Source organism: Gallus gallus, chromosome 3 (assembly GCF_016699485.2).
Source record: "Gallus gallus isolate bGalGal1 chromosome 3, bGalGal1.mat.broiler.GRCg7b, whole genome shotgun sequence".
NCBI lineage: Eukaryota > Metazoa > Chordata > Aves > Galliformes > Phasianidae > Gallus > Gallus gallus.
The window spans coordinates 46,862,920-46,878,821 of record NC_052534.1 but is presented as its reverse complement, the minus strand read 5'-3'; the positions used below and the strand labels follow the sequence as shown (position 1 = coordinate 46,878,821).

Here is a 15,902-nt window from a genome sequence, read left to right as displayed (position 1 = left end):
TGGCTGCAAGTGACATTTCATAAGCAGGACTAATAAAAAGCAACATTTAACTATGTACTTAAAGTATCAAAATACTCATTTCATTAAATGACTGCAGAAATTTCTACAAGGAACATCTAACCTACACTTGAAAAAGCATACAAACTAATTTTCAACTGACTGCATACAGACATCTAAAAGTATAAACAGTGAATATCTCAGGAGAGACATATCTCACTCAAACGAGGCCAGGAAAATTCCCATCCTGCTAATTTTTGTTTAGTTCAAATGTAAAATACCAATCATTAAAAAGGTCAACACTCAGATACTGACATCGTCTAGAAAAAGAAGTCAAATTAAATTAAAAATGATGAAAAAGATTATTTGTGTTTTATAATTTTTCTGATGACCACAACCTCTTAAGATGCTTCTTTAAGGTTTGACTATTTACTTGCTTTTTTTTCTTTTTTAATTTTAACAGGTTAATCACTCTGAATATATTTAAACATTAGAATTTTGCTGACATTAAAATACATGTTTTGAAAAAAAAAAGCTTAAGTAGTCTCTAAGTCAAATTAAGGTAAAAAAAACAGCTGGAATGTATCGATACATTCAAAATATAAAAATACAACTCAACTGTAAACCTTCTGCATAAAGAAAAGCTAACCCAAATCCTAGCAGCTTACTAAATTTTCAGGGTACATGTCGTTTCTTTAATTCTACTCCTCTGACTTAAGATTTGTGAACATACTTTCTGTATGCCTTATTTCAGGTAAGATCCTTCCCCTTTTCCCAAGAAAAATACAATTAATGCAACAGGCATAACATGTACATTTCTTCAGTTGCAGCTGCTTGAACATCTGAAAAGCATATGTACGAATTCCAGACGTATTGAAAAAAACAGCAACAAAAATTAACTGGCCAGACAATGTAGGCATTGTGGAAGGCGGACAACTGATTCATGGAAGATAACGGAGTAAAAGGTTTAACTGCGTTAATGTGTATTTATTCACTCTGAAGTCACGGAAGAATCTATGGCTTGTTAATAGAATATTTTCAAATGAAGAGGAAGGAACAATGGTGCAATGGCTCACTACATACCACTTCATCAGAAGGAAGGGAAGATGAGGATCTTCTGAGCAAATAAACCAAGGGATAGGGCTTAGTGTTAATGGTAGTAACCAGCTGGGTTACAATAGTGAAAAGTAATGGTATAATGCAGACTAGGATATGATGGAGGCAACTTCTATTTTAGGAATTGGAGCATAAATGCAGAAGCACGTTTTGTTCTAGCCACCTAGGGAGGAAGGGAGTAGGTTAAAGATCTAGACAGAATAGTGATTTGAAAGAAAGCGCTCATGAAAGAGTGGAAGTGATCAAGGTTCAAGAAGTCATGGAAAGAAATGAGAGACAATGATGAAGATATTGAACCTGGGAGAAAGGCATTTCAAGCTCATTCCTTGAGCCAGTATATATGGTCACGTAATTAACCAAAAAGCAAAAAATACAATCAAGTTGACGTTACTGAAAAACACTATGCAAAAGCCATTCTACTAGGAGAAAAGATACTAAATAAAATAAAAACAGACCATCATCTCAGAAAGTTATTTACAGACTTGAAGAGTCAAAAAAAAAAAAAAACAACAAACTTTTACTAGAACAAAAAGTTATTTAAGTGTATATAGCCACACGTGGGTATAGTCAAGCAAAACCAAAGATCATTACAATTAGATATTAAAAGACAGTTTATGAATTCTCAAGAAGTGAGTTGATCAAATAAAAGTTCCATTATATTATTAGAAAAAACAGCAAAATCACACAGGAAATACTGAGTTCTTTCTTAAAAAATCTGTTTCTAGTTACTTATTGTTATTGAAGAACTTCATATAAAACAAAAGAATAAATAAAATGAATTCAATAACCTTTAAGTGCAAATGTATCCCAGTTTGCAAAGTCTGACAAAAGTAACTCTAAACTGAAATCATCCCTAAACTGTCAGTGACAGTAGTGAGGAAGAACAGACATGGAAGAGACAAACAATTTCTGTGCTTGTTGGTGTCAACAAGACCATGGTTAAATCCTTCTAGTTCTATGCACAAGAGTTTTAGAAAGATGAAGAAAAATTCAGTGTTCAGAAGAACTATCAGAAGGCATCCTAGATTTAGTCAATGTAAATTTACAAAGGAGAGGGAGCTTAATTTCATAAAAACAAATAAACCACAACAAAAACGAACAATTCAAACCTGTCTGCAAAAAGGAAGATTAGTGATACGATAGCTTTCAACAGCTGTAAAGATGTCTACCAAAGAAGCGTAGTAAGAGCTATCTGTGTTCCTTGTGGAAAGGACAAGAAAAAAAATCTCAATTAATATGGAAATAAGGAAGATGGTTTGGCTAACAGAAATTTATTTAACTGTCTATAAACCATAAAAGTTGTCTGGTATTTTTCTAGAAACTTATTTATTGGAGACCCATGAATAAATGAGAGGTTAAACTGTCAGACACTTGGATCTTTGCCATAGCAGTGAATTAAACGATCTCTGAGGGCTCCTTAAACCTTCACAATTCTATGAGTGGAGCAAGCCGTAGCGTAAATCAGGGTGGTCCAAATCTGAAGTTTCAGGATATTCCAATATCATCAACTGTTCTCTTGCTGATAGTGGTAATTTTCAAATGCATGCTTCTGCACCTATCAGTCTGATCCTGATCTGTATTCTACAGGGCCATGGAAGGGATTCTGCTGTAGAAGCAGAAGGGAGCTGTAACAGGCAGAAGGAAGCTTTCCTACTCAGGCTGCATCTACTGCTGCGGGTCCACAGCTGTCCCTGATCATCCTCAGAGAAAAAGGCTGAGGAGCTGGATCTGATCTACAATCTGGCAGTCAACTTTTGATGACAAAGTAATAAAAACAAGTCCATTCGTTTGTATGTTGTTTTAGTCATGCAGTATCATGAGCTTTAGCAATACAAGCTTCATAACTGAAATGCTTATCATGTAAAAAGAGTACTTTTACTAAAAAAATGAAATTCTCAGACTGACCATCCATCAAGCAAACAATTGTGTATCATTTTCATTTATAGAAAGCGATCTTAATACCATTTACACTTGAAAAAACATGTCCAACTTTTTATTGGACCTCAGCATATCTTCATTCCTAAATCCTGTATTGTTCAATTTGAAAAGTATTGGACGGCTTCAAATCAGCAAGCAATTTTCCTTACAATAAATTACCTGCTTATTCACAATCTTTCTATCACAGCACTACTGTAAGAGTGACAGATGCCTAAAAAAAAAAAATCACAAAAATGTGATAAGCCATGTACAAAATTTGCAGGCTTACCTTACAACGACAGCAATGATGTTTTGTGCCAGGGAGCCCCCCGAAAGAGTGGAATTAAAATTTAAGTTCTACAGTTCAAATAAAGCAACTCAGTCACGATAGTTTACATAATCAAGGACTCTTACTTAAATGTATTCACATTCTGTAAAACAATTTCAGTAAATATAAAATTCAACTCTGTAAACTTACCTAAATCAGGCTTTAACTCAGTTGGCAAACTTAGCTTCCTGGACATCTTTGCTGAAAAGTGAAGTATATCCTTTTTTTAAAAAGAATAAACACAATTCTGCTGGCCTTCATTTGCCTCTTTCCAATTATTTAATGTATCATTGGTTATAACATTAACTGCAGTACTTAACAGGATTTCTGCTGAAGCAGAACCTCACTCTCACAAGCGAGGCATGCAAAGTAGAACATGGAAGCTACTGTAATCCCCAAATATAGCATTTTATTACTTTTGCCAAACTCCATTTCCCCTTAGACGTCTGAAATAACTTGATATATTGGATGAATTTTGCTTTGGCTCAAACTCAAGATTTATCTCTTTAGGTAAAAAGAGATAATGCAGACTCTCAGCTACTACAAGAACGCGCACTGAAAGTTTCATAAAGTTCACATCCCATCCACTCCTCTGCCCTAGTTCTTGATCAAACCTGATATACTTAAAATGGAGAAAAGATAAAATTTTAATTACTCTGCAATGTTAAGGTACACGTGTAAAATAAACTAGTAATCTGAAATGCAATCTGCAATCTTAGAAGTACGAAGAAGTTACGATGAATTTTAAAATGAGCAGCATACAAGCTCCTGTAACACTCCAAAAAAAGTCACGTTCTGACAGTACTGTGAGGAAATAAAGCACATATCCAACATGCTGCTAAAATAGACTCACTAGCAGTCTTGCGGCCATACAACCCCCTTTCATCTTTATTCCCATAACTACTGGAGAATGAAAAAAATGATGTAGCTCAACTACTATACCAGCAATAGAATCTGAATTTATTTCTTAGCTACGTGCCTGAATTTTGATTCATTGTTTAGTTCTTCACTATCTTATAAGGGAAACACTTCTCTACCTAAAACAGATGTTGAGAATAGTCTCAGTTTAAGGAGTACCTTGTAATGTATATCAGTCATAAGGCAGGATTGAATCTTTTTGCTCCTCACACTTAAAAGTGGAATTCACTCCTTCTAGTTATCTGTTTAAACAAAAATCATTGTTTTCTACAAATCCTAGCAAAGAGTGTATGATTTGAAGTTACTTCCACTCCTTCAATAATGACACTTCACTGTATCATCAACTGTGCTCATCAATATTGCAAAGTCTAGTTAACTGAATGGTAGAACAGTTTTATTCCTTTCGTACGTAGTAAAAATTTGAGAGTAAGTCTCCAGAAATAATCTTCTCATTTCCTTCACATGTCACTGTTATAAAGTATGTCCTGGTCAAATAAAATTGAACTCAGACCACAGCGCTAGGCACTTCAACATATTCTATCTAATGCAGGCTGAAACTAAAAAGAGCACTGCAGCTACTTCCTACCCTCTTCCTTGCATTGGCTGCTGTCTGGCTTAATGATGAGGCCAAAACCTAATTAAGAAAAGTTTCTCACAAGGATTGTTTTCAACAGGATTAAGTTCTGCTTCAGATCAGTGCTCAGCTGTGCATATAGAAAACTGTGGTACAACACAGCAATAGCGACGAGGAATCTTTCTTTCTGCTGTCAGCTTTAACTTGCATCAGCTTGAAGAAAGATCAAGAAACCTCATCTTTGAATCATAAATTACAAGATGAGCATTCCTCATCTTAAATCTTATGTTCTGTTTTAGACAGGTATATTACAAAAGGCTGAGATACTTAACACAAGCTTAAGAATGCATACAAATTGAGCAAATTCGTGTTTGTTTTTTCCCCATGTGTGAATATCAGCAATCATTTAATCACTTTGAAGACCATAGTGGTTGCTTCTGGCTTCTCAATTGGAAGTGCTTAATGATTTTAATAACTTGGAGGGAAAAAATGGCAAAAAATAAGCTACTTAGGCAACAGGTAACATGGAACGTAGGCTGGTAGTGTTGCATTCTAAGACTCAATCCTAACTTTTTGCTTTCTACTCATTGGTGAAAGGCCAGCTGCATGAACTAGGTTGATGAGGTAGAATAAATCTGCCCTTTGTATTTTTTAGTAAACACAAAAAAATGCTTCTCATTAATAGAACAAGAAATAAATGAGTTGTTAAAAGAACATCACTGCTAGAAATTGTGAATATGTTATGCAGAGAAGTTACATTTAAAAACATGCGAAAAACCTCAATAATTCAAATGTAAATAGTAAACCAGACCCTATTTAAATAGCAGTACTGCCATCTTGTGTTTAGACAGAAAAGTGCCTCAAAAAGCGATAAGAAAATACAAGTATTTCATCAGCTAAATCATTTTCTAACGTTACTTGGTGTAACATGTCACTTCTATGTATATATTTCTTACAGTTAACAAGTTTCAGAACATTCAGTTTTGCCATGCCATAGATAGAAAAACAATATTGCCAGACACCACAGACATCATCTACCCAAGAGACACTTCAGGAAAATGGAAAAAAAAAAAGCCAACAGGATCGAAATCTACAGAGAACATTTTCAACATTGGTCATTTCATTCCAGTTGTACAACAGGGCAGTAGTGATGGTGACTGCTCCTGCTGGGTGCAGCTGACCTCAAGTAGTCAACTGACGCCACAGTTGAGTACCGCAGTGGTGATGGTAATTGCTGCCCCGTTTACATCCAAGGCTGCCTTTCTGCAACCAGTGCAAGACAAGGATATGGACTAAGGAATCATTTTGCTGCTCTTGCCAGATTGCTGCTCCAGGCAATGACTATTTTGCCTTATGCTTAGATCTACATTTTATACTCTTGTAACACAGAAAACCCAAGGTTATACATAGGCACGTACATAAACTTTCTTTTGCTGACTTATATAACCAAACACGTATCACATGAAAAGGAGATTAGACAACTGTCTAAGAACAGCACACAGGATTCTTAGAGATTTCTCATGTTTGTCTTGAAGGGAGCAGATGTGGAAGGTTACACTGGCATAAGCATGCTGCATTTCTGTATGGCAGGCTCAGTCACTTCAATGAAAAAACCCTGCTGACTATCTGAAACACACCTGAATAGGAAACTGTGGCTTAAAAGTAATAGTTGTATCTTATTTGCAGCAGGTTATCCCAAGCTACTTTACAAAGCATTATATTCTATAGCACGTTAATTTGAAAGCTGTATACCATTTTTCTCATATATTCCCTATTTAAGGAAACCCTTTGCTAAAAAACCCTATAAAAACTGTAAGGGAGACAAGTGTATTGACAGTGTATCTTGACAGACAAGAGAGTGGTTTACATAGAACATAAAGCATTCAAAATTTCATAAGAAATATTTAAGCAGTATCAAATTATCTTTTCCTTCTTCATAGTATTTTTTAGATATATCAAAGTCCCCAAAAGATTCAGTGTTTGACAGCTATGTAGAATGAAAAATTTTTCTCAACTTACTAATTTTGTGATGATTGAACAATCAAATATGGTACAGCTGACAGTTAAAAGAAATAGATTATCAATGCTGAAATCTCAAAATTTGGTATGACTTATAAAGCCATTTTACAAGAGAACGTATGAAAATAGATCTACTTCGTATACTCCACATTAAATCAAACAAAATGTTACAAACGCTGGAAGAAGCTGGCATTAGGGTAGCTAAGAACTTTATGAGGCTCTTAAACATTTATGCTGTGAAAACAGAGTTAAAAGCCAATGATTTTAGCATCATTTGGCAAATTTAGCTGTACATTTAGAATGTAAAAAAGTGAAAAAATTGTGTTAATAACAGCTGGAGCATAGAAATTAGGAATTACAACTACTCTGCACTTCTACCTAATAGTATTGTTTGCAATTGTTTTTAAACTTAAAAATTGCAGAAAAGAAATAAAAACAATTTTTGCTGAAAAATAACATCTCCTGGGACAGTTATAAAGAGAGATATTGGAGTTATTTTGCATACACCTTTACATACAATATTTTGCATACACCTTTACTAAAGCTACTTTACAGAAATGGATGTAAAAACACTTCATGTTCTGACCTGATTCAATGAAGGTATTTAACAACATAAAGCTCATTGTACCAAGTACTTAACTGACTAAAATGTGTAAAACAGCTACAGACTAAAATTACGTGGCCTCAGGAATTAAACACTCCCTAACATATTTCTGACTGTAAATTCATCTACACATGGCACATTTTTTGTAATAATTGATAGCACAGTATTTATACTTCAAATATTTGCTGCTCTTAAGAAAAAATAGCTGTTTTACGTAATAGCTACATGAGCTATGTAATAGCTAATCCCTGGAAAAAAAATGGTTAAACCAAGTATTTCCATGTATCTAAGGTAATTATAACTATTCTAAAGTTCATCCCGATGCAAACAAAGGGGAAGCATGACCCAAACACGGCATACACATAAGAGGCCTGTCCTGTAACATATACAATTCTGGGTATCTAGAAAAAAAAAACAAGAGCATGGTCTTAAGAGCATACATGGCAAAGCTGAAGTGTTGGTTTGTGAAAAAATTTGCACTTTGATTTATACTGTTATAGTAAGCTCTGATGTTTTTTGGTCTTTTAATGAATCAAGAATCCTTACCTAATAATTTCACTATTTTATAAAATGTCAACGGTTTTGTTCTTCCAAATGGATATGTATCATGCTACCAGCTTACAGATTGACACAAAATTACTTCTCATTTTGCAAGGAGTAGTCTTCTTTTATATTCCCATAGGACAAAAACCACAGGTGAGACATTAACAGGAACTAAAATGAACTATTTCAATACTTCTTAATTTTTGTAACCTATTCAAGAGGTTATGGTTCCACACATGCACAAAGAGCTCGAAGAACTAATTGTACCATATGCCAGAGCAAAGAGCTACAACCATGACCATGTTACACACATTACACACAAGAAAAGAGTTGATGATAAATGGTGCTGTCTCAGTGCAAAATGAATGACTAAGTGGCACTCACATTTTACAAAACTCATGGTCCATTCACACATCTAGCAGACGTTTCCATTTAAAATAACAAAAATGCAAAAACATGCAATTATTAAAAACCAAAGAGGTGGCATTTTGCCTTATTTACGTATAAAGAAAAACTTACAAGTTCAGAAAATCATGCAGAGGAAAGATACGAGGTATAGAAAACATGGCAGTGGAGAAAAACTAGGAAGACATTCCTTGTGTGGCATTCAGCTACTTAAAACTCTAAATGTGGATGAAATAATTGCATTCTTTACACTTCCAATAAATTGCACAAAATGCAGTATGAACTGATTGGGAAACAGTTAAGAGTTACATATGAAATATATTATTGTCTCAAATCTATCTGAACTTACACCCTGAAAAAGGCTTTGCTTGTAGATGTTATAGTATTTTAGTTATGAAAAACATTCACAGCATTTTCAGTTGTAAGGCTTCCAGCTGAAACAGATGTCAATAGTTCTACAGAATTACCATTAGCATGCTTTATTACTCTTGGATATTATTCTTCTTTAGAAAGGGAAAATTAAAATCATAGTCACGTTAAAAGATCTCCTAGTCTGTGTAAAAAGAAATAAGTTCAGGAGACTGCTTCAGGACAAAAGGAAAATATCATCAACAGTCATTAACATACTATGCACCAGATTAAGTGTTGTTTTTCTCATTAACTGAGCTGAACATAAGTTTCCAGTTAACATGAATCCTTTAGGAGAACACATTAATGAATATTAACATAAACCATCCTCAAGTTTTTCTAATCATATAACTGAATTGACATAATGACATATTGTTGAGAAAGATTTGCTTTCTTTAATTATGCCTGAGTTTCCACTCTTGGAGCTCCTCTTCCTTAAGCCATTATCACTGCAAGCAGTGCTCAGCTTAGTACTGAGCAAAGGGCACATTCCTCATGTTGTGCCTCAGATACCAAACAAAGTTTCATCAGTCACATTTAGCTTGTTGAATTCTGAACAATTTTTGGTGGCTGAAGTGTGATAAAATGAATTAGTGGATTAAGATTAAAAGTTAAGTTGTCAAACAGCAAATCAAAGGGAGAACACTGAAAAAAACCTCTTCCTCCGTTGCTGTAAATTACAGTTCAACACAGTCTATATAGCACTTCAGCAAACACATTCACTATATAAAGTAATCATAGGTTTCTGACCTCACAAAAGGAATAAAATTAAACATTCCTGCAGTGATTTACTAATGTAACAAATGAAAATATAACGAAACATTAACAGTGATTGGAAATGAAAGTAACCATACCCCAGGTAAGAAAGAAGAATCCTTTTCCCAAAAATCACACAGCTTCTAGCTTTCATTTATTTAATGACCAAATAGCTATAAGCAGAGCTAGTTTTCATTTCAATCGCAAAAGGGTTCAATCTATCGCCTGCGTACAACATATTCCAAGGCAGTCTGTTACCAAATTTTTAAGACAAGTCTGGAGCTGGTAGGTGATTTTGTCACTGTTGGATGCAGAAAAATAAAAGCAATTCTGGGACAGTAATGGAGCATACTGGTACATGTGACCAAACCATTTTTCAAATGATTAAATGAAAACATGACACTACCTCTATCTTGATCACTGTAATATACAAATCTGACCATATGGCTATGAATGTTACACAAAAGAAATAAAATTAGCCACGTGTACCTTTGCATAAGTAGTGGAATAATGTTGTGACTTGCATAGACTGAACTCCTAATACAGATTAGAATCTCACCCATCCAGAAAATAGAAAAGTGCATGTGCAAAAAAAAAAAAAAAAGAAAAAAGAAAAAAAACCAAACAGAATTAAAGCCACCAGCATCCTTGATTTTTTTTAAATCATTCTGCCCAGTGTATTTAGTATAGAAGCAGCCCATAGAATTACCAAGTAGAATAAAGAATGAAATATTAATTGAATATGCATTGAAATTTGATTTTTTTAAATTTGTATTTATTTTTTGCTGCTGGGTTAGTGGTGCGTAGAGTAAGACATCGGAACAGAAGAGAATCTTTCTAGTTCCTACCTATGTCATTGGCTACCATCTTGGAAAACTGTCTGCTTTTGGTCTTCACTGTAAATAGTATTTTAATAAAAAAAAGTCAATCTATGTATCAAAGGATGAACCGCAAAAAAAAAAAAAAAGACTAAAGAAAAAATACTGTACCCTTTTCTATAAAATTATTCATTTTTTGCTCATCATCATCAGAATTTGGTGAACCAGAACCTATGAGTAAAGACAGAATGAAATACATATACATTTATTTTTGATGCATACCCAATGTATTAATAAAAGCTTTGAGATTAAGCTAGAAAAGAAGATGCATTGAAATATCAAAAACTGATACTGGTATTCTCTGGTAGCTGTGCTAGATACTGTGGATTCCAAATTATTTTTGAGAGTCAGGAATTCTGCTATATGGAGGTTAACCATAAAAAATTGTAATGCAAAGTACTATTCTGTGAAGGGCAGACATTATACTGCTAGAAATATTTCCCTCACTGAATAAAATGTTTACACTGGATAACTGGATTGCTCTCATAATCAAGGCTCCAGACAAAAAATTCATCTGAAGTATGATTCACAGAACACACTACTAGCAATAAATTGGAAAGTTTTTCAAATCTGTTTCTTTCCAATGCAATAAATCATTGTTCAGCCACAGTTCTTTTTTGCCAACAGGGATTTCTTAAAATTCTTAATATTGCAAAGTCAGCAGTGGTGGCTGTTAGGCCACTGTTTGAAGCTTCCTATTGTTATGAAATAAAAACAAACTTCAACAAAAAATAGATAATTTTACTGAATATTATTTTGTGAAAGTGCAGAAATAAGATACAGTGACATTTGTAAACATAAAAACGTGGTGGTCTACAATGAGATGTTTTATGGTCAGATTAATGTCCTCAGAGCCCTCAATTAAGTTACTACTTAATTTCAGTTAAACAAAACAACAAAAAAAGGGAAACAAAGCTACTACCCCCCATCTGTTTATACTCTCCCTCCAAGTACTGGAAGGCCACAATGAGGTCTCCCCAGAACCTTCTCTTCTCCAAGCTAAACAAGCCTAGTTCCTTCAACCTTTCCTCATAGGAGAGGTGCTCCAGCGCTGAGCAAACGCAGGCTTCAACCTGAATAGTGACTGATTTGCTTTACAGGTCATACTGCGTAACAGTCAAAGCTAACAGTGCAGTCAATCAACTCCTACAAACTTAAAGTAGCTAACAAGTAAACCTTTGGTGTCAGTGTATTTCTTTCTTCAGTGGCCAACTCCATTCTGGAAAAAGTTCATCTAAACCCACCCTCTGTCCTGCATCTTAAACTCAACAATACTGTGCAACAGATTTATCCAAACTTTCTTATCCCTCTAGCAGAATGTTCCAGTCTTGTGACCACACCCCAAAAAATGACAAAACTTAGAAACTAGACCTAAGCAACTGCAGCTCTTGTCATATCCATAATGGCTGGCCTTCCCCAGAACACACAAACTTCTCACCAGTGAGGTGACAGCTTGTCAGTCTCCCTCCCTGCTTTCAAGTGCCTTTTTCAAAGGAAATATTGAAGAAGACTGCCATGAATATTTCTCATTCATGAAAAACTGAGAGGAACTAAGGGAACTAACGGAAGCAAGATGAAGTTCAACCTCACTACTTCAAAAATCTACCTTACAGGGCTTGCAACTGTGGCTTTTCAGCTCTACCATTTGTCTATTCACTACTTTTGGAATTCAGAATTATTTCTTTAGTATTGCATGTGCACCTAGAAAGAAATATCCAAACTGCATTACATTTTAACCTACTCCATCTACTACAACTCAAACAGGAGGGAGGGAGAGTAGGCAAATTGTTGAGTTTAAGATTTTTCCATGCAAACCTTGATTCTTGTCCTACTACACATCTTACAACAGGTATATCTGCAACTTTGACCTTTATTCTTAATTCAGAGTAGAGCTTTGAATGAAACAGATTAAGTGACACAGAACTACTTTAAAAATTCAGCATTATTCTAACAAAAGTTTTACTGACTATAACAAACATTCACCTCTAGTACTATACATTGACATGTAGTATTCACATAGTTACAGCCTCAATTAGCCAACGTTAAAAAAATATCTAAGTAGTATAACGTTACTGCAGCTTTCCTTTAGAACAGTCAAATACAGGAGTAGTAACAGAACTTTTTTTTTTTTTGAAGCAGAGAAATCCTACTTTGTAAGGCTATAAGCTTCTGAAGCCTTTCCAAAGGGAAAAAAAAAAACCAACTAGCTCATTTTCTCCTTTTGTAGACATTTCTTAAACCACTTTTGAGGACTCTGAGATACCAGACACATGTACTCTTAAAGGAATTAGTGCATTTTTATCAGAGTTTCAAAGTTCAATTGCACAGTGGAGTATGTTCCTTGCAACAAATATTACAGATTTTATCTCTTCACTTATCTTTATGATGTTTCTATTGCATCTATTAAATTAATCTTGCTTTAAAACCTCAGCGGTGCAACACAGCAACATTTTTCAGGAGAGCTACAACAACTTGTGAGAAGACTACAGGTTTTATGGAACTAGTTTGTGTTAAAGTATGCCATCTTCCATGCAAATAAGAAGCTGAAAGTCAGACTAAGTTATGATTACCTGAAGTGGGTGATTTGCAGCGATCTTCTGGCACCACTGTACCCTCATTAATATCACAAAGACCTGCTGGAACACAAAAATAGCATCCGATAAGCATGACTGCTATGTTATCCTGTCTTCCATTGCAGTTAGGAACTGGATATTTACGCAGACACAAACCAGATGGTTGTGGTAGAATTTGTTAGTATTACACTGTTGGGTTCTTTTTTTGTTTGTTTGTTTTAAATTTAGACATCGGCCGCAGTGACTGTAAAGCCGCTCACTTCATCCTACTGAAAAGATTTCTTACTGGATTATACAAAATATACTTCCTCATTAAATTTCAGTAAAAAAGTACCCTCTTAAGTATGAAAATTATCTGAACACTTAATTCCATGCCATAGATGTATATTAAGTACACATCTCTGTTTTGAAAAAAATCATATATATATATATATATATATATGTATATTTGAATTTAATTGCAAAAGAAAGTCAGGTAAAAGAGAATCTTGAAGATTACAACCACACTCAGATTAGATGTATAACCAGTGTTTTTTCACTATTTGCTATCTGCTGAAGTGGTGAGCTTTATATTTAATGTTACATTGCTGAGATCAGTATGGAGTTCTGCTGGAAAATGTCACTTTAAAATTTTACGGTATTTGGGTGCTTCTTAAAGTTCATTCTTTACATTTCAGTAAGGATACAAAGCATAGAAGTTCAGCATCCAATGCTAAAGACGGATTAATTTTTAAGACTGTAAGATAGCTTTCATGTCATGAACCAGGAGTTTAAAGAAATATTACCATTTTCCTTTTTAATAGGAAGTTGCCAGCAAAACAGCCCAGGACAAAGGAAAGTATTATTAATATTTTAAAGCTAATTATGCATCTTAAGGGGTGTATAATCTTGCTTTCCTTCAGGGGTACCATATGTCATACTAATGTAAACAAGAATGCAATATTTTATAGTAATAGTAAATAAATACTCGTTAAATAAGAGGTTTTTGCATGCACGCTAGCATTTCAAATACGGTCAAAAAGCTCCAGGGGAGTAACAGCTGATGCAACAAGAGACTGCACAGGTACCCTGTCTATATAGATGCATTCAACAGTGCATCTGTAATAATTATTCCCATATATTTTTCCTCTTCTCTTTCCCTATATTTCTTTCCTCTTCTATCCAAGTGTTAGATTTCCCTAATACCAAAACAAAAGGTAATCATTTACAGGAAAAGAAAAAGACATTGTATCACTGTGGAATCCATTAAAGTTATGCTACATTCACACATTGTTATATTTTTGCAATATAGCTTTTTGATTTATTTAAGATTATTAAGACCATGTGCAACTTGCACCTCAAAAAACTCAGTGACAATGATGATATGCAAATGACCTTATGAACTGCTAAAGCTTGCACTTAAGAAAGTCCAAGAACTGATTTCAATTGAAAATATATTGGGATATCCTAGGTAGAAGCCATACAAATATATTTCTCCTGCATAGTGGTTAACAATTTTTAAGTATTTTCTTGCAAATAATCAACTACTATGGGATAATCGTGGTACATATCCTCCTGCAAAGTACACTTTCACCTCCAAAATTACCAGTTTAAAACACACTTTGAGAGTCTATACATTCTGTGCTACACAGGGTTGTGTAATAAGTTTTTTCAAAAAGCCACATGCTACTCTCCCAGCAAGCAATACAAGTTTCAGATAGTAGCAAGGGTGGACAATATATATTCAATTAACATGTATTTAAATTACAATGCCCAGGATACCTTTAAGGGCAATTTTAGTGCTTGTTCTCTCAGATACAGTCTGAGCAGACCACATGCTACAAGTTCAGAACTCAGTAGCTCTACTAATCCCAAACATGGGGGATCAACATCATCTTAGAATTAACGACCTTTACGGTTAACATTTATGGAAATTTACAGAGCTCTGTTATGACTTGGGAGTATGCAGTTGTCATTCTGGGAATATAGCCTTGATGATACCCAATAGCCTTCAAAAACAAAGTTAGATCCTGATAAGTTTTTTTTAATGAATGTAAAATGGACATGAATTTTTGATACTGAGAACTGTCAACCAAATAAACACTGTACTTGGTTACCAGATAGGGAAGATTTTAAATGAAAAAGAGGTAAGGGGAAATGCAGTCTCCTTGGGAAAAGGGATCTTTTAAGTCTACATGGATACAGTGATTACATTTCCACTAGCTAACATTCAGAAGAAATGTCTGCGCTTCATCTAAAACAGGTATTCAGCACCTCCCTACTCTTTCAGCTGATGGAAAGCAGAGACATCACAGAACATTTTTACTGGGCAGCCTATGGCATCACTAACAGGAATAAAAAAAATTTAGGAGCAGTCAACCAAAGCTTATTAGATTAAAAGTTGCTTCTTATGCAAAGTTGTTTTAGGTGTCCTGAACCCTTGCGGTGGACTCTTCTCATAGTTGTCATTGAAGAAACTGCTTCACCCACAGAGAGCAAATACCATTTTGGTATTTTAATATTCTTTCATTAGTGACCGTTTGTTCTTGTCACCTCCTACTTTCATTTCAGTAATCCAACAAAAATCTTTGCCAGAGCTGCTGAGACGGATTCAAAAGGAACAGTTCTTAAGTGACATGGACATGACAAAGGAATATCCACAAAGTTTGTAGGCCTTCAGTCTGAAGTCAGGGTTCTGAGGAATGCCCATTCATTGATATTCTTGAAGCAACAACAGCCGAAAATGCATGTTTCTAGCTACAGCAATAATTAGATCTGGTTGTCAACAATCAGGCCTAGAAAGAGCAGAGTACACACTAGTTTTTGTGCCAAGACTGCTGCTCAGGGGAAATCACTTATGCATTAGTCATGCGATTTAGAAGATAAT

General features: G+C 34.7%; 1 protein-coding gene across 11 annotated transcripts in view; it reads right to left on the bottom strand.

Annotated features, from left to right (window-relative positions):
• Nucleotides 1-15,902, bottom strand: part of STXBP5 (syntaxin binding protein 5) — a 105,725-nt gene that overhangs the window by 14,868 nt on the left and 74,955 nt on the right. For 2 of the 11 annotated variants that reach the window (XM_003640994.6, XM_040698178.1), the window contains 4 exons: nt 13,034-13,099; nt 10,575-10,634; nt 10,434-10,481; nt 3,509-3,559 (listed from right to left, as the gene is read on the bottom strand). In XM_003640994.6, the coding sequence (XP_003641042.2) occupies nt 3,509-3,559; nt 10,434-10,481; nt 10,575-10,634; nt 13,034-13,099 (225 nt within the window). The remainder of the gene's footprint in view (nt 1-3,508; nt 3,560-10,433; nt 10,482-10,574; nt 10,635-13,033; nt 13,100-15,902) is intronic. The other 9 variants (XM_004935591.5, XM_015284281.4, XM_015284282.4 and 6 more) reach the window with 9 other exon arrangements.